General features: G+C 44.4%; 1 protein-coding gene across 1 annotated transcript in view; it reads left to right on the top strand.

The window, feature by feature from the left end:
* The first annotated feature begins 1063 nt into the window (after positions 1–1063).
* LOC126236318 (esterase FE4-like) overlaps positions 1064–25339 on the top strand; it is a 91124-nt gene continuing 66848 nt past the window's right edge. The window contains exons 1-3 of the mRNA XM_049945532.1: positions 1064–1206; positions 14084–14221; positions 15055–15214. Of these exons, the coding sequence (XP_049801489.1) occupies positions 1069–1206; positions 14084–14221; positions 15055–15214 (436 nt within the window). The 5' untranslated portion in view covers positions 1064–1068. The remainder of the gene's footprint in view (positions 1207–14083; positions 14222–15054; positions 15215–25339) is intronic.

The following is a 25339-nucleotide window of genomic DNA, read 5'->3' on the forward strand; positions in this document are numbered from 1 at the left end:
CAGTCTGGAGCCGAGCGACCGCTACGGTCGCAGGTTCGAATCCTGCCTCGGGCATGGATGTGTGTGATGTCCTTAGGTTAGTTAGGTTTAAGTAGTTCTAAGTTCTAGGGTACTGATGACCTCAGAAGTTAAGTCGCATAGTGCTCAGAGCCATTTGAACTTGGCACGCTCAACGTTAACGTTTGAAATTGGTTCAAGTGGCTCTGAGCCCGTTGAGTAAACAGTGTGATTTACGAACTAGAAACATCCCTCAACTACCGCTGGAGTGCGTTGCGATCGCGTATACCACATTGGGGCCCAGGTACCGTATGTACAAGTCACATTGTTCCTGAGCGTTCAGCACCACGTTGAACTTGGCACGCCAGGCGGAGTGGCCGTGCGGTTCTAGGCGCTACAGTCTGGAGCCGAGCGACCGCTACGGTCGCAGGTTCGAATCCTGCCTCGGGCATGGATGTGTGTGATGTCCTTAGGTTAGTTAGGTTTAAGTAGTTCTAAGTTCTAGGGGACTGATGACCTCAGAAGTTAAGTCGCATAGTGCTCAGAGCCATTTGAACTTGGCACGCTCAACGTTAACGTTTGAAATTGGTTCAAGTGGCTCTGAGCACTATGGGACTTAACTTCTAAGATCATCAGTCCCCTAGAACGTAGAACTACTTAAACCTAACTAATGTAAGGACATCACACACATCCATGCCCGAGGCAGGATACGAACCTGCGACCGTAGTGGTCGCGCGGTTCCAGACTGTAGCGCCTTTAACCGCTTGGCCACCCCGGCCGGCGTTAACGTTTGACAGCACGGTCCGTGTTCCGCCGGCTTTCCGCGGCACTGCCTACAGGTACACAAGAATTATTGTCCCGATGACAAGTTACAGGTTTGAGGGCGATTACACAAGCATACGCACGCAGGAGCAGGTGATTCTGCCTGCTACGTGACGGCGGCGTTTCGCAAGAGGGTCGTGGCGTGTCTGAATGCCGGCGGGAAGGCGGCCGTACAATTGCTACGAGTCAAGGCCGGTCGGCTGGTTGGCTGGTCGGCGACGCTCGACGCTCAGTGCGCTGGCAGCAGGCATGGCTGACGGGCCGACGGTGCGCGTGTCTCAGGGGGCTCTGCGAGGCAGCAGCGTGCACGGCGCCTGGGGCGGCAGCTACCTCGCCTTCCGCGGCATCCCCTACGCACAGCCGCCGGTCGGGGAGCTGCGCTTCAAGGTAGGTCTCTCCACTCAAACGTGATTCAACGGCAAAAACGTTCGCGGCTCAAATATTGTAAACTAGTAAATCAACTGAATTCAATATTCTGCCTGGGTCATCAGAGACTTTGGCTCACTGCAGTTTGCCGCACTTCAACTCAAGGAAAGCTATGCCTGACAATGGACGCACAACGATTCGTCATACATGTACACTGAAGTGCCAAAATTCTTGGGATACCTCCAAACATAGTGCAGCAACTCGGCCTGGCGATGACTCAGCAAGTTGTCGGAAGTCCCCTGCAGAAATTTCGAGTCATACTGGCTCTGTAGCCGTCCATAACTGCGGACGTATTGCTGGCGCAGGATTTTGTGCACGAACCATAAATGTTTCAGTGTCTCAGACACTGCACTACAGCTGTAAATTACGCATACATGCGACGAAAGAGACGTTTTCTTACGTATACATCCTTTGTATATAATACAGTCACTATCACTTCAAATAATCTGCATGTATATTCAACAAGTTGCCTTATAGTGTGTACTTTATGCCCCCAGCCACAGCCCCGTTTTCTGTCCCAGTCGCGAATGCTGCGCAGTAAGAACAATTGCTGGTAAGCCCCCGTATGAATACTTCCAATTTCACCTTCATAAACTTTTCTTAAGATGTTATACAGTCTTGTAGATTGAGCAAGTAGTGAGGGAACAAAGGAGAAATCTGGAAAGGTTCAGATGGCTCTAAGCACTATGGGACTTAACATCTGAGGTCATCAGTCCCCTAGACTTAGAACTACTTAAACCTAACTAATCTAAGGACATCACACACATCCATATCCGAGGCAGGATTCGAACCTCCGACCGTAGCAGCAGCGCGGTTCCGGATTGAAGCGCCTAGAACCGCTCGGCCACAGCGGCCGGCAATCTGGAAAGGGAATTAAAGTTTAGGGAGAAGAAATAAAAACCTCGCGGGTTGCCGATGACATTATGATTCTGTCAGATATGGCCAAGGAGTCAGATACGGCCAACGACTTGGAAGAACAGTTGAACGGAATGAATAGTGTCTTGAAAAAGAGATTATAACATGAAAATCAACAAAAGTAAAACAAGATTTATAGACCGAAGTTGACGTAAATCAGGTGATGCTGACAGAATTTGATAAGGAAACGAAGCACAAAAAGTAAGCGATGAGTTTTGTTATTTGGGTAACAAAATTAGTGACGGTGACGAGGAGGTACTGAATCGAACTGGGAAAATAAGAAATTTATGGCACAACCTTACTAACGGTAGGGCTTTCTTGGTAGGACGTATCCTGAGGCATCAAGGAATCGTTAATTCAGCAACGGACGGATGTGAAGGGGAAAGGAGGGGTAAAACATTGTAGAGGGGACCAAGAACTGAATACTTCAAGCAGTTTCAAATGGATATAAGTTGCAGTAGCTATGCAGAGATAAAGAGGGCTGCACAGTTCAGCCTAGTCTGTGGTAAAACAGTCTTCGGAATTAAGAAGACGACGACGACAACAACAACAACAATGTACGAGTAAACCATATGTTGATTGACTCTTCTAGGAACGTACGCTCTTCGAAATTTAACAGTAAACTGCTCCGTGAAACACAGCGCGCCAGCGTCTGGAGACTGATGAACATCTCCATGCCGCTGTCTCGCTAACCAAACGAACCTGGACGAAACGCGCTGTTCTTTTATGGATCTTCTCTTTTTCCCTGTCAATCCTATACTGCATGAGTCCCGGACTTACAGGCAATACGCAAATACCGGTCGAAAGAGTGTCTTGTAAGCTTCCTCCCTCGTAGCTAACTACAAAAATGGTTCAAATGGCTCTGAGCACTATGGGACTTAACATCTAAGGTCATCAGTCCCCTAGAACGTAGAACTACTTACACCTAATTAACCTAAGGACATCACACACATCCATGCCCGAGGCAGGATTCGAACCTGCGACCGTAGCGGTCGCGCGGTTCCAGACTGAAGCGCCTAGAACCGCCCGGCCACGGCGGCCGGCAGCTAACTACACTTTCTGAGGATTCTTCCGATGAATCTGTCTCGCATCTGCACTTCCTGTGATGTAGCTGCTCCACTTTAAACCGCTCCGAAAGCATACTTTCACATATTTAACGGGTGTGACTGTTCCAGTGAAATCAACAATCGCGTGATCCCACGATAACGAACTTTGTCTCTTATTTATTCGTCAGCTGAAATCGACCATCTGTCGCTCTTCCTCCATTTCGCAACAGTCCTGATGTTGCAACGTCATTATATACAGTACAGTATCATCCCCGAACAGTCTCATGCCGATTCTGACATTATCCTGTTATATGTACAGTGAACAGTAGCGGTTCTGTCCCACTCTCGCTGAAGAACTGGTGATGGACAGTGCCATGTTGTTTTGGCACCTCCAGTGGAATGCTACGGTACTGTGGCGAGGAGATTCCCAGGTGCGTGTGGAATGCAGACACGTACCTGCAAACAAGAAAAACATTAGTTACGTTAGTCTAATTTTTCGAATTGTTAGTTAAAATTCTGATTGTCTCTCAATCACCCGCTTTCTTGCTCCGTACATTTAATAATTTCTTCTATCAAACTTATTATACTACCCAAATGTCATTAATTTATAATATTCATAGTGTTGTAATGAATATAAAACTAGTATGTGATTCGGAAAACGAGAAAATTTCTCAGCCTAGCATAGACATGCCTATGATACCAATGAAATTGTGTTTTTATTGATTTCATACCGTTGCTCAACAACGTAACTGAACTGACAACTCGATTAGCAACGAATAGCTTTTTAAAGTGGTCGTGAAATGTGCATTTTCTTCAGTAAATTATAATACTGTATCGTCACAAAGTTCAATTAAGAAACAGTTCAAATGTGACTATTTCATACCAGCAACGAAACAGTAAGTTAAGTAAGCTGGATAGATTACCCGTCAATAAGTTCATCAACCTCTACATTTACATTATTACTCTTCAATTCACAATTAAGTGCCTGACAGAGGGTTCATCGAACCATCTTCAATCTGTTACTTTACCATTCCACTTTCGAACAGTGATAAGGAGAAACGGACACTCATTTCCGTGCAATCTCCAACCTTTCTTATTTTATTATGATGATCATTTGTGCCTGTGTAGGTGGGCGCCAACAAAATATTTTTGCGTTCGGAGAGAAAGTTGGTGATTGAAAATTCATGAGAAGATCCTGCAACGAAAATACCTTCCTTTTAATGAATAGCACTCCAGTTCGTATATCATATCAGTAGCACTCTCTCCCCTATTTCACAATAATATAAAATGAGCTTTCCTTTTTTGAACTTTTCCGATGTCCTCTGTCGATCCTATCTGATACAGATCCTATACAGAGCAGCAGCACTCCAGAAGAGGAGGGATAAGCGTAATATAGGCACCATCTTTCACAGACCTATTGAATTTTCTAAGTGTTCTGCCAATAAATCACAGTCTCTGGTTCGCTTCCACCAAATTAGCCGGCCGCTGTGACCGAGCGGTTCTAGGCGCTTTAGTCCGGAAACGCGCTGTTGCTGCGGTCGTAGGTTCGAATCCTGCCTCGGGCATGGATGTTTGTGATGTCCTTAGGTTAGTTAGGTTTAACTAGTTCTAAGTTCTAGGGGACTAATGACCTCAGCAGTTGAACCATGGATGTGTGTGATGTCCTTAGGTTAGTTAGGTTTAAGTAGTTGTAAGTCTAGGGGACTGATGACCTCAGATGTTAAGTCCCATAGTGCTTAGAGCCATTGGAACCATTCGAACCCCCACATTATCTGTGTCATCGTTCCAATTTAAGTTATTCGTAATTGTAATCCTTAAGTATTTAGTTGAATTTACAGCCTACATTTGTGTGATTCACCCTGTAATCTAAATTTAGGTATTCCTTTTAGCACTCAAGTGAATGACTCCCACTTTTCGTTATTTAAAGTCGAATTTCCACTTTTCGCACCGTACAGATATCTTGTCTAAATCATTTTGCTATGGTTTCGATCATCTGATGACTTTACAAGACGGTAAATGACAGCATCATCTTTCTGCAAGCAATGTACGAGGCCAAATCGGTAAGTCTTCGCCCCTATTTTTTTAAGCCCAATTACAGCTCAAAATGCGAAGTCAACATACCCATTTCCAGCGTCGGATCTTTCTTTGTTCCCGCCAGCCTTATCTACCAATAGTTTCGCCGCACAGCGTTGTTGCCAGTCGTTAAAGATGGCGGTTGTGCTTCACACGTGCACGGCGTCAGAGCAACGAAGTGTGATTCATTTTCTGTGGAGCAAGGGAAGAACATGGTTCAAAAATGGCTCTGAGCACTGTGGGACTTAACATCTCAGGTCATCAGTCCCCTTGAACTTACAACTACTTAAACCTAACTAACCTAAGGACATCATACACATCCACGCCCCAGGCAGAATTCGAACCTGCGACCGTAGCGGACGTGCGGTTCCAGACTAAAGCGCCTAGAAACGCTCGGCTACCAGCGGCCGGCCGGACGAACATGCATAGAGATCTACAGTGAAATGTAGCCTACATACGGGGAAAACTCCCGCTTTGAGAGCTGTGAGATGGTGTTGTTATGAGCTCCACAAAGATCGTAAGTCTTGCATGACAATGAGCGGTCGGGGAGGCCGCATTCGTCGCAGACTGACGAAAACATTTCCCGCGTGAATGCAATGGTGAAAGAAGAGCGGCGGTTGCACATCACCGCCATTTCCCGGGAGCTTAATACATCGTATGGAAGCGCTTACATCGTTCACGGGTCCTTAGTGTACCGGAAGGTTTCCTATCGGAGGGTGCCTAAGCAGTTGGATGACATGATGAAAGGCAAGAGAATCATGTCTTCACTGAATCATCTGGAACGGTACTCCAAGGAGGGTGAAGGTTTCCTGGACCTCATTGTTACTGGTGATGAAACACTGATACTGCATTTCACGCCGAAATCCAAGCACGGTGTGGGAACACCCGGGTTCGCCTGCGATAAGAAAATTCCGTTGATAGTCATCTGTTTATATTAACGGCCTTCTGGGATTGCCGCGGATCGCTCCTGCAGGATTTCATGCCTCAAGGTGCAGCCGTCAATGCCGACAGTTACTGTTCCACTCTGTCACGTCTGAGGGCTGCCATCAGGCGAAGGTGCCGAGGGATTCTCGATGTGGACAACGTGATTCTGCTCCACGACAATGTGAGACGACATGTGGCAATCAGAACTACCGATAAACTCCGAGCATTTCACTGGGAGATTCTGGACCACCCACCGTACAGTCCAGGCCTCGTCCCTAGTGATTTCCACGTTTTCGGACTGCTGAAGAAGTCCTGGCAGGACAGCGATTAACAAGTAACGATGAAGCCAAGACAGCAGTCCGACGGTGGTTCCATAGGCATTCAGACGAATTCTACGGGAGGAGCATTTCAGATTTAGAACTGAGATGGGATACTGTGATGGGACAAATGTGTGAACCGATGTGGACACTATGTGGAAAAATAGTGAAAATCACGTAGAATGGGATGTATATTTGTCATTACCTGCATGTACCTTACATTGGCTAATAAAAAAATGCGCAAGACTTTGTGATTTGCCCTCGTAAGAAGAATGTCCAGATTGTTTCCTAAATCGTGTACGTACGTCAGGAACAGCAGAGAGCTTATAACACTTTCTTGCAGAACGCCAGATATTACTTTCACTCAGTGATTGTCCATGAATTACTTCGAACTGTGACCTTTCTGAGAGGAAATCACGAATCCATTAACCAACTGAGATGGTTGCCGGAATTAAAGCTGTGAGGACGGGGCGTGAGTCGTGCTTGGGTAGCTCAGTTGGTAGAGCACTTGTCCGCAAAAGGCAAAGGTCCCGAGTTCGAGTCTCGGTCCGGCACACAATTTTAATCTGCCAGGAAGTTTCAACTGAGATGGTACTCCATAGGCACGCAATTTGATTGGAAGTCGCTTGTAAGGAAAGGTGTCAGAGCCTTCTTGAAATCTTAAAATATGCGATCATTTGACATCCTCTGTCTATAACACTCGTTGCTTCGAGCGAATGAAGAGCTAGTTGCGTTTCACAAGTACGATGTTTCTTGAATCCTTGCTCAATGTGTATCAATAGACCATTACCTTCGGAGTAATTCATATAGTTCGAATACAGTACATATTTCAAAATCCTATTGCAAATTAACGTTAGTGATATGGGTCAGTAATTCAACGGATTACTCCTATTTCTTTCTTGGATATTGCTATGACTTGTACAACTTTCATGTCTTTGTGTACATATCTTTGTACCAGCTAGCGGTAGCATATGATTACTAAGTATGGAGCTACTGTACCAGCAAACTCTGATAGGAGTCTGACTAATACACAATCTCCCTTGCCTTTATTACGTAATTTTAGCTGCTTCCCTATACTGAGGACACAAACTTCTAAGTTACTTTTGTAAGCAGTTCTTCTTGATTCTAATTCTGGGATATTTGCTTTGCCTTTTTTTGTGAAGGAATTTCGGAAAAACTCTGCTTTAGTGGCACTGTCACAAGTAACATCACCATCGTTACAATAGACTCAGAAGAAGGCCGCTGCAACTGTGACCAAAACGTTGGTTTTCTCCAGCAGTAGTTTTATACAATATGACGCGGTAGCATACCTAGAAAAACTTTTATGTCGATCAACATCATTATCGCACATTTTTATCGAGCGTTTGTAATCTCCCCCTCACTTATCGACCTTAATGACAGTGAAAAACTAAACCGCGTGTACCTAATGGAAATTTGGGAAAAAGCAATCGTCACCAAAGTTAATCTGTCGGTAAAGAGGGACGAAAGGGCTATATCTAAATGAAAGGAAAAATGCAAATGAAACTGGTGGAAATTAATTTTGAAAAGGGATATGAGCGGTCGTTACGTTAACAATTAACTGGCGTTAATTAGATATTTGTGATTTGGGGAAAATTACGGTCGCCAGTCCTATGGACAACTACTATAATAACTGAAAAAGAAAGGTTATTGCACATATAATTAGCACTAAAATCGTGGCAACTGAAAGTTGACACGTGTTGTGTGAAAACTGAATGTTCGTCAGAAGTAATAAATTTCGCTACACTCTGACTTAATTTAGCAAAAGAATTAATAAATGCAGAAAATTGAAAGTCAATTTAGTGACTGAAATTAATAGTGAACTTTGTTTCTGAAGCACTACCAAACTCAATAAAATAAGGTTAGTCTTGGGCTACCTCAAAAATCATTTCAAAAGCTACTTGAATCTACGCAATTTAGAAATAAGAGATTTAACTTTTGAACTTGAATTAAATAATTCTGAACGATTAACAATAATAAAATTTACTATGTACCAAGCTGAGCTGCAGTCACAGGTAAGCTAAAATATGGCAACAAAAGTCGCACTCTTAATTTGTGCTTGTTTAGTCTAAATATTGTAGCCAGCTATGAATACCTTAACTAAACTTTTAAATGAAAGCAGTGAAATCGAATGATATTACTTTAATGCTGGCGTTTGAATTTCAACGACACTCGAGGTCACTTCGGGAAAGGAAGGGACCCTGCTTGGTAATGCAATTGGGACAATGAGCAACAAAGGTTCATGCTAAGTTGCTGTATTTTAGTGATGCTAATGGAATAGTTTGTAAGTTGAGGTCTGCCATACAGTTCTAAAACTTAACGTGCTTTCAGTCTTCCTTGTTGGTTGATTGAAGGTTTGAAGTCGTCGATCGAGGAGGTGGCGACAATCGCTCATTGTCGGCCGTAGCTATTGCAGAAGCTGGATGTTGGCGCGCCTTCTTCTCGACAAGGCCACCAGGCGAAACGGGCTCTTGGTGTGTGCCTGCTAATGTTTCCCGTCCGCAACACCGTGCCAGAAACTATCATAGCAAGTCGAGCGCAATTACATGCTGCCAAACACCGGAAGCACGGCAACTCGCGGGAGCGTCACTCAACACACCTGCTCCACCGCTCTACTCCATCCAGACTCCACTCTGCCCGCGCTCCACGCGGCAGAGTTAACACTAACAAAGATCCTAAACACTTTGGTTCTCCACACGACCTATCGATGTAATCGTTCGATAGCATAGTTTTCCCTAGGCAAGACCCAGCGTAAAAATATAAATAATATTTACAAAACAAACCAATTATACATCGACATAAACGCATAAATATATGTATAGAAATAGTAAAACAATTACAATATATAAATACACAGATATGTCATATCTTCAGGTAACAAAATAAGGAAAAAATGTATAGTACAATAGATGGAAATAGGAGGATATGCACTTCTGGCGTTACACGTTGTTTCTGAATCTCGGCACCGGTGTTGTTTACATACCACCAGAATCTCTTTGGGTTTTCTGCAAGATTTGGAGACCGAATTTAATAGTGGAAACTATTAAAACCATCTCGCATTAAAGTTCGCAGAAAATTTCGAGTTTCTGTAATACATCACCAATTTTTGGGAGCAAACTGTTTTCGTTGCTTCCGCAACAGTGTTCTGACTTGTTTTGTGTACCACTGGGGATCAGTACCATCTCTTATTAATTTGTTTGCCATACACGTCTCATCTGCCGTCGATACTATTTCTTTGAATTCACAACACTTCTAGTCTACATTTATACAGATTGTAACGAGTGAAGGCTGTCACTAACTCATTTATCTGTCATGTTGTTCCTTGTTTTCTCAGGATTTTTTGTTTCCAAGAGGTCAAGTATGTTTTCATAACCATTTACACTTCGAGTGGTCAGTCAGCTAACTGTTCAAACTGTATTTAAATTCAACTAACTGTTCTGAGAAAGTGTTCAGTACGATTTCGGGCGACTTTTTATGCTTACCAGCGACTTTAAATATATATTTTCATCAATATGCCAATGGTAGATCTAAGTCACTGCCAACAATAATTGTGTGAGTCGGTTATTAATTTACTCCGGTTGTCAAGCTTAACCTCCACACATGCGAACTCAGAGGTTCTATATACTTCAGTATCATTGCTAAATTACTTCAGACAACAATAAACACGCCCCCATCAGCTGTACTTAATCTACCCTTTCTGAACACGGTGAGGTGCTTTTTAAAAATTTCGGCTGAAATTATTTCCGGCTTTAGCCAGCTTTCTGTGCCGATAATGATATGAGTTACAGTGCTTTTTATTAGCTCTGGGAAACCTGGCTCTTTCGTAACACAGCTACGACGATGTACAACTGTAGTGCCGGTTTTCGCTGGCTCTACCTTCGTCCAGTGTTTGCCATGTGCCTATTTAGAGTGGTGCCCTTTCTGTAATTTATGCCCAGTGATCTCTGGGATGCAGAACTAGTACTTGTCATTAAAACCTTGCAAAAGAAAAGAAAATTACGTAATTATTGGCGAATTCTGTACTAACCATCTGGATCAACTGAATATGGAAAAGGTGAGAAATAGTGTGCATTACAAAAGGAAAATAAAGTAATTTTTAGCTGCCTGAAAAGGTGCTTTGCAACAGGAAAACAGAGGACTTTGAAGTAAAAATGACTGGAACATCTGCACTGTTCACGAGCTTTTGTACCCCCTGACTTTCACCTTTTCTGTATTTAAATTCATTTGCAGCTGGGATCTGTTTTGAGTTTGTGGAAGAGATTGCACCGGATGTAGCTCTTTCAGAACCGCATTTCAGATACTGAATTTAACCACTTGAAAAAGTGCATTGCACGAAAATAGCGTTCTCCGAGAATTAACTGCTTTTTTGGGTCGAGAATTTCTCCAAGTTCACTGTCAGGAGACATGCAAACATTTGTTTTCATGCCTGTCGAGTATCGTGTGCATCAGAGGAAAGGTTTGTCACTCAGCCTGCTGTCGATATTAAGAGCGACACATTTGCTCTGCTTTATGCTGAGACGACGTTATTTATTATATGGCTACCAGTTTCGGTGCTTTAGTACATCTTCAGGCCTTAATGAGTGGCCTTGGAGACACATCATTGTAGTTACAGGTAGTCTGAGAAAACAATTCATATTTATCAGCCACTGATGGAATCGTGTATACGATTGGAGTTAACCCCCTTAGCGTCAGTAAAGGTCTGAAGATGGTGTACTGAAGCACCGAAACTGGTCGCCATAAAGTAAATAACATCTTAAGGATGGCTGGGGTTCCATTTTATTACTTTTATCGTTATTTATTAACAAGGCAAGTAAAACACGCGAATAAACAGCAGTGACTCAGTAGCGTTGCATGCTTGCCGTTAGAAGTCAGCGCAGGTCAGTTCAGTACTGCCACTGCTGGAGTGTTAGTTAGTTTTCACGTTTTACTGTCTTAGTTAATGCATACTGATAGAACGAATATCGGACTAAACTAATCAGGGACCGCTCTGTCGAATGGGCACGTAAAATTTCGTTTTAAAAATCATTCTTTTTGAAACGATAAACAAACCAGTGCTTTTGCTTTCCATCGTCACTGGGTGTAGAATTTTAAAGACGTGATGAGTAGTATTTGTGTGGGCTGACTCCGGCTACACAGTGCAAAAACCGATATTGTAAGAACGAGGGGCGCTTGTAAAGTCCGTGCATAGTCCGAGAGATGGCACCACGGGTGCGTATCGAGGTCATGTTTAGTTAGTAGCATCTTTGGAAAGAACGCACACCAAGTTTCAGCCATATTGGTCTATTTCTCTGTGTTTGGCATTCGTGTGAATCAAGGAAGTCGAGTAATTGACAAAAAATGGACGAAGAAGAATTTCGTTTGGTGATTAAACAATACTTTATGAAAGACAAAACCCCTCAGGAGACTAAAGAGAAGCTTGATAAACATCACGGTGACTCTGCACCTTCGATTAGAACAGTTTATAAGTGGTTTCAAAATTTTCTGAGTGGCCATATGGGCACAAGTGATGCTGAACGTTCTGGACGCCTAGTGGAGGTTACAACCCCAGAAATCACTGATAAAATCCAGTTAAGGTGCGTGAGATTGCTAGTGCTGTGGGAATCTCGAATGAAAGGGCACATAATATTTTGCATAAACATTTGGACATGAGAAAGCTATCTGCAAGATGGGTTCCGCGATTGCTCACGCTTGACCAAAAATGGAATCGTGCGAAGTGTTGCAAGGATGGTTTGCAGCTGTTCAGGAAGAACCCGCAGGACCTTAAGCGAAGGTTCGGAACTGTGGATGAAACATGGATACATTACTATACTTCTGAGACCAAACAACAATCTAAACAATGGGTTACAAGGGAGAATCTGCACCAAAAAAGGCAAAGACCAGTCCTTCCACCAGAAAGGTTACGGCGACTATCTTTTGGGATTCGCAAGGGATAATCCTCATCGACTATCTGGAAAAGGGTATAACTGTTACAGGTGCATGGTATTCATCGTTATTGGACAGTTTGAAAACCAAGCTGCTGGAAAAACGCCGGTGATTGGACCGCAAAAAAGTCTTTTTCTATCACGACAATGCACCAGCACATACCTCAGCAGTTGTGGTCACATAATTAATGGAAATAGGATTCCAACTTGTTTCGCATTATCCCCATTCTCCAGATTTGGCTCCCTTGGGCTACTATTCGTTCCCCAATTTGAAGAAATGGCTGATGGGACAAAGATTTGATTCAAACGAGGAGGTGATTGGAGCAACTAATAGCTATTTTGCAAACTTGGACAATGCTAATTATTCGGATGGTATCAACAAATTAGAACAGCGTTGGACGAAGTGTATGAGTCTAAAAGGAGACTATGCCGAAAAATTAAAAAGGTTTACCCCAAAAATGTACGTAGATTTTATTTTTGCACGGACTTTTCAAACGCCCCTCGTATGTCCTGAAACACTAGAGAAAATGCACCTGACGGGTCTTAGGTGAGGCAGCCTATATAGTCGCCTTTAATCAGGTGATTCGGAAGGAATTAGATTAGGAAATGAGGCACTAAAAGTAGTGGAAGATTTTTTTAATTTAATCTTCTAAATAACTCCGGATGGGGGAAGCAGATAAGACATATAGTGCAGGCTCGAAATAGCAAGGGACGCATTTTTGATAAGAAAAAGCATTTTTAAACGTCTAAGGCAATTATTAGGAATTTTCTGAAGGTTTTTGTATGGAGTGTAGCCTGGTGGCGAAGTGTAACTTGAACGTTATGTGACCCAGACAAGAAGTGGATAGATGTTTATATGTGGGGCTTCGGAATAATGCTGAAGATTAGATGGGTAGATGGAATAACTAATTAGGTGGTGCTGATTGAGGATAAAATATATTTATGGCCGAATTTGACCAAAAGAACTGGTCGGTTGGTGGGACACACCGTGAGGCATCAAAGAATCGTCAATTTGTTAATAGAGGAAAGTGTGTGACGTAAAAATTGTTGAGGAAGACATAAGCACGAATACAATAAACAGGCTCAAATGGATGTCCTTTTGCTGTAGTTATTCGGAGATGAAGACATTTGCACACTATAGGTCCATCAAATCAGTCTTGCGACTGAAAATCACAACAGACACAAACTGCTTAAGGTAATTTCCGACATTGTTTCTCTGAAAGGGCATGGATGATGTCCTTACCCACCCTTTCCTATTCAGGCTTGTGCTACGTCTCTAGCCTTATTCCTTTCACAGAGACGTGAGAGGTTGGGTGGTCATTTCGCCACAGTGTGAGCTATGCGTCGTTTTAACTTTACCATCGCCGTCTGCTGTTAGCAAAGGGTAAAAGAACGTAGCAGGATGAGGATGACCAGCGTAACCTTTTCATCAAACACTTGAGAAAATAAAAAAAAGGAAAAGAAAGGTATTCGTTTCCTCCTGTAGGGTCCCTGTATTTTTGTGAATATGAGAGAATGTTTGGTATTATCCCTCCCTCGCTCCTCAGATACAAATCTTCAGTTTTTGCTCGTTTCATGTTTGGCGTACCACTATGTAGTGACACAGTGTTTGCTGGTGTTACAGCCGCCGCAGCCGGGCGCTCCCTGGAGCGGAGTCCGAGACGCGACCAGCGAGGGCAGCGTGGCTCCACAGCTGGACGGTGACACGGGCCGCTACATGGGTGACGAGGACTGCCTCTTCCTCAACGTCTACACGCCGCGGGTGCGTACCTCACACTGACGACCACATCCTAAAGAAATGTAACACATCAACCAGTTTCTTCCCTTACCCACTCCCACCAACTCTTTCACCCTAGTCATACTGCCACCGTTTTCCAAATGTGCACGCCGTAGACAGCATTAGTCCCTTAAAAGACCGCTCTGGAACACTGTGGGTGGTCACGTGACCCTCCACCACTGACGTGAGTAATGGCAGAGAGGTGGTGCGAATCAGAACACTAAGATCGGTGACCGGGAAGATGGCAAAGAATGGCAGAAACGTGTTTGGTCGAGACCGTGACCTTACAGTGGATGTAGTTGCTCAATTTGTTGGTGTACCAACGCGCTCTGCCCAACCTGTACATGAAGAAAGGTACAATATTCGCAAACATGTCTTTAAAAAGATGCTACCTGCTGGTTATTTAACTTCTCCCTTGTTTGTGGCTCGGAACATTTTTTGTTGTGTCGTAACTCGTAGGGAGCTTTGTATCCTGGAAAATCAGTAGATCCCGCGCCACGCTCGTTTATGCTCTATTTTAAGAGATTAAATTCTGGACTTTATCGAAATTGATACACAACTTGATTCACAAGCTGCAGAGTGAGTACGTCATAGCACGCAAGACAGCTTCTCCATGGCGTGAGATTGTGCCTCTAATTATTTTAAGAATTTTCAGAGTCGACTATCGCCTAATGAAAAACACGAATAACATATGTCTACATGGCACCACTCTGTATTTATCAAAATAATTTCCTTGTAACCAGTAGAATCAATATTTTTGTAAAGTGGTATCTAACGCAGTAGCTGTGGGACGTACAGCACTGGTGTATGTTACGCAGCTTCCTTCGGAGGCCACCAGGGAGCTGCTGCCTGTGATGGTGATGGTGCACGGCGGAGGGCTGGTGCACCTGTCTGGGAGCAGCCAGTGGTGGGGGCCGGACTTCCTCGTAAGGCGCGGCGTCGTTATGGTTTCCTTCAACTACCGGCTCGGAGTATTGGGTAAGGCTCTACCAAAACTGTAATCGCTTATAACGCGCAGATCTTTCTGTGCCCCACGGGGCCTACGGCTGGCAGTGTCAGAGCAGTCCTTTAACCATGGAGTCAAAAACTGCTCCTAAACGCGGAAGAATCAGTTGTGATCAACTGCATGACAATACAGAAGGCAATGGAAATCGCTGTATCAAAGATACATAATGTGTATCCACAGGACATCTGGTCTGTTAATGAAAATTGTGAAATGATGGTCTCTCCATTGTCAAAATATTCCAGATAAGCAACCCCCCTCCCCAGCGATTCTCTGGGAGGGATTATCAAGGGAGATGGTTCAAATGGCTCTGAGCACTAGGGACTTTAACTGCTGAGGTCATCAGTCTCCTAGAACTTAGAACTACTTAAACCTAACTAACGTAAGGACATCACACACTTCCATGCCCGAGGTAGGATTCGAAACTGCGACCGTAACGGTCGCGCGGTTCCAGACTGTAGCGCCTAGAACCGCTCGGCCACTTTGGCTGGCGTCAAGGGAGAGATGACCATGAGACAAAGATGGAATGGTCAACGAAGGAGTAACATTCTACAATGAAGAACGTGAAAGGACGGAAGTCCGAAAGTGGAAAGGAAACTAGAAAATGTGAAAAGGAGAACTGAAAGGACCGATGTAGTGGAAATCAGTGAAGTGAAATGGAAAGACGATAACGATTTATAGTCAGATGAATGTAGGATAATATCAGCAGCGCGGGAAAATTATGTAACGGGAGAAGAATTTATTATGAACGGAAAGGTAGGGGAGAAATGAGTTATTGTAAACGATTTACTGAAAGCGTTATCATTTTCCAGAATCGAGCAGCAAACCAACGTCAAGTATTAATCCCTACGTCACAAGAAGAAGATAAAGAGATAGAGCATATGAGGACATTAAACAAATAATTGAGTATGTAAAAGGAGATGAAAAATAATAATAATGGAGGAGTGTAAAGTTTAATAGTGGAAGGAATAGAAGACAGAGTTGTGGAAGAATATGGAGCCGATTGTGGGAATGAGAGAGGATAAAATGGTTCAAATGGCTCTGAGCACTATGGGACCGAACATCTGAGGTCATCAGTCCCCTAGACTTAAAACTACTTAAACCTAACTAACCTAAGGACATCACACACATCCATGCTCGAGGCAGGATTCGAACCTGCGACCATAGCAGTAGCGCGGTTCCGGACTGAAGAGCCTCGAACCACTCCGCCACCTCGGCCGGCTGAGAGAGGAGAAAGGCTCTTGAATGACTTTCAGATCCCTATCATTCGCTAAATACCGACAGCAGGATATTGAGTAATCGACCGACCTTGAAAATCAAATATTCCACATGGCGTGCCCACATCAATCTGCTGTCGACAAGAGTCCAAGCCATTTGACTGACCTTCTTACTGGAATAGTAAAAGACCCTAATCGTTTTTCGGGTGTTGTTGTCGTCCATCTCTGCCGTGTAAAGACAACCGCTGAAGGTTTGGTATCTTCCAGATTCAGTCTAGTTCTGCACTTACGCGAATACAGTACGTAAGCCGCTCGATCCAACCACCTTAGCGTCATCCTCAAGCTGAGAGGAAACGTGTACATGCAAATGTCATCGGCGTACATTAGGACTTTTACTGAAGGACCAAAAATTGTGTTTGGTCTGACGAGTACACTGCGCGAAGGATAGGACTTGCGGCAGTTCTCTGTACACTCGGTCCATACAATGTACTGTCCTGTCGCCTGACGTAGATTACACGTTGCCGTAGGAGAGAGTAAACATTGCGGGTAATAAGGTCTGGCACACCCACTGACACTAGCTTCCGTATCAAGATGCTCACATCCACGCTATCATACGCACCGCAAACATCGAGAAACAGTGCCATCACGTAACCATTAGAAGCATAAATATGTTCTACGTCGGTAGTTACCAGGTGTAAAGTATGAAAACGGAATTTCCCTATGGATGGCGCTAGGCGTCAGTGTAGGGCCAGTGAGATCGCGCTTGCAGCGGCATCTGCTTCCTGTAACGGCTGATGACGAATGTCAACACAGTGTAGCCAAGTTCTATACATCGTAACTGTTTCCAACCCGTGAACATGTACAGTTTTGTGCCTACCAACTACGATTTGTGGACAGCACTGGTTTTCTGTTATCATTTGAAGAAAACTGCTGCAGAATCGCATGGAATGCTTGTCGAAGCTTTCAGCGACTGAGCTTTTGGGAAAACAGTGTTTGTAATGAAACTTCCTGGCAGATTAAAACTGTGTGCCTGACCGAGACTCGAACTCGGGACCTTTGCCTTTCGCGGACAAGTGCTCTACCATCTGAGCTACCGAAGCACGACTCACGCCCGGTACCCACAGCTTTACTTCTGCCAGTATCTCGTCTCCTACCTTCCAAAAGCTGTGAGTACCGGGCGTGAGTCGTGCTTCGGTAGCTCAGATGGTAGAGCACTTGCCCGCGAAAGGCAAAGGTCCCGAGTTCGAGTCTCGGTCGGACACACAGTTTTAATCTGCCAGGAAGTTTCATATCAGCGCACACTCCGCTGCAGAGTGAAAATCTCATTCAGTGTTTCTAGTGGTTAAAAAAATTCAAATGTGATGATTTTGACGTGAGTAACGACAAGCGCGGGAAACCACGGAAAAAGTTCGAAGATACCGAACTGTAGGCCTTATTGAATGAAGATGATACTCAAACTCAACAGGAACTCGCGGAACAGTTGGGTGTGCCGGCCGGGGTGGCCGAGCGGTTGTAGGCGCTACAGTCTGGAACCGCGCGACCGCTACGGTCGCAGGTTCGAATCCTGCCTCGGGCATGAATGTGTGTGATGTCCTTAGGTTAGTTAGGTTTAAGTAGTTCTAAGTTCTAGGGGACTGATGACCTCAGAGGTTAAGTCCCATAGTGCTCAGAGCCATTTGAACCATTTGAACAGTTGGGTGTGACGCAGAAAGCTGTTTCTCTTCAGTTGAAAGCTGTGGGAAAGGTGCAGAAAGTGAGAAAACGCCTTCCGCATGAACTAAATGAAAGACAGCATGCAAATCGAAAGACCACTTGTGAAATCCTGCTCGCCAGATACAAAAGAAAGTCATTTCTCCATAGAATAGTGACAGATGACGAAAAAATTGATTTATTTTGAGAATCCTAAGCGTCGTAAATCATGAGTGAAGCCAGGCAAACCATCGACATCCACTGCAAGACCAAATCGCTTTGGAAAAAAGACAATGCTCTGTGCTTGGTGGGATCAAAAGGGTGTCATCTATTATGAACTGCTAAAACCTGGTGAAACCGTTAACATTGATCGCTACCAACAGCAAATGATCGATTTAAATCGAGAATTACGTGAAAAACGGCCGGAATATGGAAAAAGGCAAAACAAAGTCATATTTCTCCATGATAACGCCCCATCACACACAGCAAACCGGACCAGCGAAACGATAGAGGGGTTCAGTGGAGAAATACTAGGGCATGTGGCTTATTCTCCAGACCTGACTCCATCCGATTATCATCTTTTTGCATCACTGGGACACGCTCTCGCAGAACAACCTTTCAATTCGTATGAAAATGTACGAAAATGGTTCGCTGACTGGTTCGCTTCAAAAGAAGAAAATTTTTTGGCGTGGAATTCATAGCCTGCCGGAGAGTTGGGAGAAATGTATAAATAGCAATGGAGATTATTATGAATAAATATTGTTTATCAGTTTCAAGCAAGAGACGTGTAATTATTGCAGCTAAATTCCGGTTTCATACTTCTGCACCTGGTAAGAGACTTAGGCTGTCTATCGTGTCTCTGCCTTTTCGAAATTGTGGTTCAAATGGCTCTGAGCACTATGGGACTCAACTGCTGTGGTCATAAGTCTCCTAGAACTTAGAACTACTTAAACCTAACTAACCTAAGGACAGCACACAACACCCAGCCATCACGAGGCAGAGAAAATCCCTGACCCCGCCGGGAATCGAACCCGGGAACCCGGGCGTGGGAAGCGAGAACGCTACCGCACGACCACGAGGTTCGGGCTTTCGAAATTGTATTGAGAGCGTAGCAGAAGTGGTTCCTCTTAAACCACCATTCCAAACGGCGATTTTTGATCCTTTCTAATGACTTAAATGCGAAAGAAGAAAGAGCGATGGGACAGTATGAACCACCCAAAACCGGGTCTTTGCCGGCCTTGAGTATGGGAACAATTACGTAAGTGCGCCATTCGTCCGTGAAGTTGCTGAATTCCCACAAATGATTGTAGATGCCGAGCTATACGTGTAAGACTCCACCCTGCAAATTGGCCAGCATTTGTGGTGGATGTCGTCATGTCCTGGAGCAGCATTGCTGGTACCTTCTAAGAAGTTTCGCAGTTCTGAGAACTGAAATGGAGTCAGTAAGGACTGATTCGACCCCAGGGACGAAGGAGAAGCAGCATGCGAGGTTGGTAGTGATTCAGGGATGACCAATGGGGGCGTGACGATTTGTGCGAAGTCATTCAGCCAGCCATGTAAACCTTTACACAACGGACACCTGTTTCGAAATTTGCGTATGGTGGATCAAAACGAAGACATCGGTGATTCTCTGGTGCCTCACAAAACTATTTTCAAGACTGTTTTTTCGCCGCTTCAAAAGCCTTTTGGTATCGGCGGCCACCTATTTGTATTTGAGATATTTCGCCCAGGTGCTTTTCGTTTATAGATGCTGTAAGTTAGCTTTTGTTTTGCAACTTGTCTTGAGCATTCCTGCTTCCACCTTGCAACTGAAAGACCTTTCGCCCTCCGGATCGCTTTGACCTGGAATTTGGAAAATACGGCCGCCTTGCTTATTATTGAAACATATACTGTATTCGAACATTGCGAAGTACCTCGAAGAAAACGATTTATTGACACATAGTCAGCACGGTTTCAGAAAATATTGTTCTTGTGAAACACAACTAGCTCTTTATACTCATGTGCTATCGACAGTGGATGTCAAATTGATTCCATATTTTTAGATTTCCAGAAGGCTTTCGACACCGTTCCTCACAAACGTCTTCTAACCAAACTGCGTGCCTAAGGACTATCGCCTCAGTTGTGCGACTGGATTCGTGATTTTCCCTCAGAAAGGTCACAGTTCGTAGTAATAGACGGAAAGCCATCGATTAAAACAGAAGTAATATCCCGCATTCCCCAAGGAGGTTTTATAGGCCCTCTATTGTTCCTGATCTATATTAACGACATAGGAGACAATCTGAGTAGCCGTCTTAGATTGTTTGCAGATGATGCTGTCATTTACCGTCTTTAAAGTCATCAGATGATCAAAACGACATGCAAAATGATTTAGATAAGATATCTGTAGGGTGCGATAAGTGACAATTGACCCTGAATAAGGAAAAGTGTGAAGTTGTTCACATGCGTACTAAAAGAAATCAGCTAAATTTCGATTACGCTATAAGTCACACAAATCTGAATGCTGTAAATTTAACTAAATATTTAGGGATTACAATTACAAATAACCTAAATTGGAACGGTCACATAGATAACATCGTGGGTAGAGCAAACCAAAGACTTCGATTCATTGGCAGAACACTTAGAAGGTGCAACAGGTCTACTAAAGAGACTGCTTACACCACGCTTGTCCGCCCTATTCTGGAGTATTACTATGCGGTGTGGGATCCGCATCAGGTTGGGTTGGGTTGTTTTGGGGAAGGAGACCAGACAGCGAGGTCATCGGTCTCATCGGATTAGGGAAAGAAGTCGGCCGTGCCCTTTCAGAGGAACCATCCCGGCATTTGCCTGGAGTGATTTAGGGAAATCACGGAAAACCTAAATCAGGATGGCCGGACGCGGGATTGAACCGTCGTCCTTCCGAATCCGAGTCCAGTGTCTAACCACTGCGCCACCTCGCTCGGTTCCGCATCAGGTGGGACTGACGGATGACATCGAAAAAGTACAGATAAGGGCGGCTCGTTTTGTATTATTATAAAATAGGTGAGATAGTGTCACAGCCATGATACAATCATTAAAACAAAGGCGTTTTTCGTTGCGACGGGATCTTCTCATGAAATTTCAACCACTAGTTTTCTCCTCTGATTGCGAAAACAGTCTGTTGGCACCCACCTACATAGGGAGAAATGATCATCACGATAAAATAAGAGAAATCAGGGCTCGCACAGAAAAATTTAAGTGCTCGTTTCTCCCACGTGCCGGTAGAGAGTGGAACGTAGAGAGACAGCTTGAAGATGGTTCATTGAACCCTCTGGCAGGCACTTTATTGTGAATAGCAGAGTAATGACGTAAACGTAGACGAGGGAAATGAACAGAGTGTAACGTTCGTCTGCGGGCCCTTGCAATAACCTTGCGTGAAGGTGTTCCTTGATATTTGTTTTATACGCCTCCCAGCTGGTTTTGCGCATACTCCATTTTGATGAGAGCATGTATGGACCTGAATCACTCTCATTTATCGTAATTATTCGAATACCAAATGATCAGATCCCAGTGGGTAGCGGCAGCCGTCCCACTTAAATTCTTGAAAGGCATTCGAAGAACGCAGAGTCATGTTTATTGCAGACGAACGTATTCCAGGCTCCGGGATGAGTGTTGGGCAACCGATGTTCAGAATAAGTAAACTGAATTAATATGATGTCCAAAACAGCTGCTCCAGATCCATCGTTCATTTCGCATCCCCAGGTCATATGGTGCGCATTGAAGTCTCTACAAAACACGAAAGGGGGCTCGAGGTGATTAACCAATGTATGCCACACAGTTTCGATTTTGATTCTTGGACGGTGTATAGTGCCACCATGGAGAGGTCTAAAGGCTTGAAGCGAGTCTCCGCCACTACAACCTGAAAGCCTCTTTATGTGTGTGTGATAGTCGTATGTAGCAGAAGTAGGAACTGAGGATCGAACGAGCAGTGCTACTTTGCTTTTTCCGTCGTGTCTGTCTTTCCGAAAAATGTGGAAGCTTGAAAGCGAGAACAATGAATGTAGTTTGAACCAAGTGAAGGTAATTCTCTTTGCAGGGTTTCTTTGTTGAAAATGACCGACCTGGCATCCCACTGTAGAGTTTTAATCACTGTTTTGCTGAATCAGAGTTTACAGTAACATCTGGTATCGCTGCGGAATCGACTGATCCTTGTGGTGCAGTTTGGATATCGTGAATGACCCGCACGACAAGATTAAAAAGTTTTTCTTGCTAAATGAGTGATCCCGGAACGGACATTCTGCCTGTTTCCATCTCCAGAGTAAAACTTCTGTTACAAGAGCTGTCCAGTGACATGGATGCGTGTTGTTACGGTGGGTACGGATTACTGCGGATCGGTCCCAGCGGCAGTTTGTTCGGGCGCAGAGGTGGAGGTAGCCTCCATTGGGGCGTAGGCACGGGCGGGCGGCCTCACGTCGCTGCTGTGTGGCTGTATACGAGGGGCGTTTGAAAAGTCCGTGCAAAAATAAAAACTACTTACATGTTTGGGGTAAACCTTTTTTATTTTTCGGCATAGTCTCCTTTTAGACTTATACACTTCATCCAACGCTGTTCTAATTTGTTGATACCTTCCGAATAATTGGCATTGTCTAAGTCTGCAAAATAGCTATTAGTTGCTCCAATCACCTCCTCGTTTGAATCAAATCTTTGCCCCGTCAGCCATTTCTTCAAATTGGGGAACGAATAGTAGTCCGAGGGAGCCAAGTCTGGAGAATAGGGATAATGCGAAACGAGTTAGAATCCTATTTCCATTAATTTTGTGACCACAACTGCTGAAGTGTGTGCTGGTGCATTGTCGTGATGGAAAAGGACTTTTTTGCTGTCCAATCGCCGGCGTTTTTCTTGCAGCTCGGTTTTAAAACGGTCCAATAACGATGAATAATAAGCACCTGTAATAGTTTTATCCTTTTCCAGATAGTCAATGAGGATTATCCCTTGCGAATCCCAAAAGACAGTCGCCGTAACCTTTCTGGTCTTTGCCTTTTTTGGTGCAGATTCTCCCTTGTAACCCATTGTTTAGATTGTTGTTTGGTCTCAGGAGTACAGTAATGTATCCATTTTTCATCCATAGTGACGAACCTACGCTTAAGGTCCTGCGGGTTCTTCCCGAACAGCTGTAAACCATCCTTGCAACACTTCACACGATTCCATTTTTGGTCAAGCGTGAGCAATCGCGGAACCCATCTTGCAGATAGCTTTCTCATGTCCAAATGTTTATGCAAAATATTATGTACCCTTTCATTCGAGATTCCCACAGCACTAGCAATCTCACGCACCTTAACTCTTCTGTCATCCATCACCATATCATGGATTTTATCAATCATTTCTGGAGTCGTAACCTCCACAGGGCGTCCAGAACGTTCAGCATCACTTGTGCCATATGGCCACTCCGAAAATTTTGAAACCACTTATAAACTGTTCTAATCGAAGGTGCAGAGCCACTGTAATGTTTATCAAGCTTCTGTTTAGTCTCTTGAAGCGTTTTGCCTTTCATAAAGTAATGTTTAATCACCACACGAAACTCTTTTACGTCCACTTTTTGACAAGCACTCGACTTCCTTGATTCACACGAATCCCAAACACAAGGAAATAGACCAATATGGCCGAAACATGGTGTGCTTTCTTTCCAAAGATTCTACTAACTAACACGACCTAGTCACCGCCGGTGGTGCCATCTCTAGGGCTTTGCACGGACTTTTTAAACGTCCGTCGTATCTGTGCGGCTGAGCCTACAGAGCTGGGAAGGCTCGTTAACCACGCACGGATGGAGGAGATTGCACTGCTTCGGCGTACGGCCTGTGTGAGATAGCCGTCTCGGCTACCTTGCCTGGTAGCGATTTCCTTAACGTACCTCTGGCGTGCGTACTACTCGCGGTTTATCGCCTCGTGCGCCTGGTTGCAGTGTACACACCGCGACTGAGTGGTCGGGCAGTCAGCTCGCGCATGATTTCCTCCACATTTGGCGTATCTTATGGCAAAGCTGCACTGGCTGCTTACCTGATTAAATCTGAGAAAATTAAAACATTGCCGCACGGAAGGGACATACATATCCACCGGGAACACATGCCATAATTTGAAACAAAGTCTGGCAGTACTTGCGAAACAAACTGAACCACACACGTGCCAAATAGTGCGGTAGAGGTAATTCCGCCTTTCGTCACCTTTTTTGACGTGCGCCTGACTTGCAAGACGGTTTAGGGTGAAACTACCGTATGCAGGAGTTCTTATTCATTTAAGCTGGTGTCAACGTTTCTGATTACGCCCTGGCGCGTTATGGCGTGACTTGGTGTGCAGGCGTCTAGTTGGTGAGCTGAAAATACCAGGGACTCTGCCAGTAAGTTAGCTGCTCTGGGAGAGTTAAGTTCAACTTTGATTCTGTTCCGTGCTATTGATAAGAAATCTGCAATGTCTTGGCTGCTCTGTGAATTCGTTATGTACACAAGCTTACCAGTTGCCATCGGATGTAGCCTAAAAACGTTTCCTGCACCTCCTTCGACATATATACAGAAAGGGCCAATGTCACTGCTTCGATAATGGTTGTTTTTATTCACGGCATAAGCTAACCGACGGGAGGGAGCAGAGTTGTTTGTATCACGAATTGATGCAACACTAGAAGAGTTGTCAAGTGCAGATCCAGGGATGGGTCTACAGTTGCGGGGCTCTCTAATGGCAACGCTTTATCTACGCACTGTTACGATAAGCTGGCCACTTCCTTTGTTTTGTTCTTGTACTGCTCCACGGCGAGTGCTGTTCTTTCATCGCTCTTCTTTTCTTCCTCATGCTCGAATGTCCGCTTCTGTACGGCAGGCGAAGCACCGGTACCGGATGAGGTGATGGTGTCATTGCTGGGATAATCACTGAGAACTTCCGTGGCCTCCGTGACCGCTGTGTGTAATGGCTGCTGGTCTGCCGTCGAATGACGCACGGCCGCCGGCAAAGGGGCCAGGTAGCAAAATTTTACTCTAACACAATGGGTAAGCTTTAAAATCAAATTTTGAGAAACGTAACTTTTGAAGCAAGTGAGCTCTGGCCCCTGTGTTCAGACACTTAGATTATGATTGTACAGTGCAAGAGGACTCACTGCCTTCCCCTTATTTCTTGTCAAATTGGAAGCCAGAACAGGAGGTGTCTGACACAAGGAAAAATTTTATTATAACAAGTAGCCAAATATAATGAGTTCCG

This window comes from Schistocerca nitens, chromosome 2 (assembly GCF_023898315.1).
Source record: "Schistocerca nitens isolate TAMUIC-IGC-003100 chromosome 2, iqSchNite1.1, whole genome shotgun sequence".
Lineage (NCBI taxonomy): Eukaryota > Metazoa > Arthropoda > Insecta > Orthoptera > Acrididae > Schistocerca > Schistocerca nitens.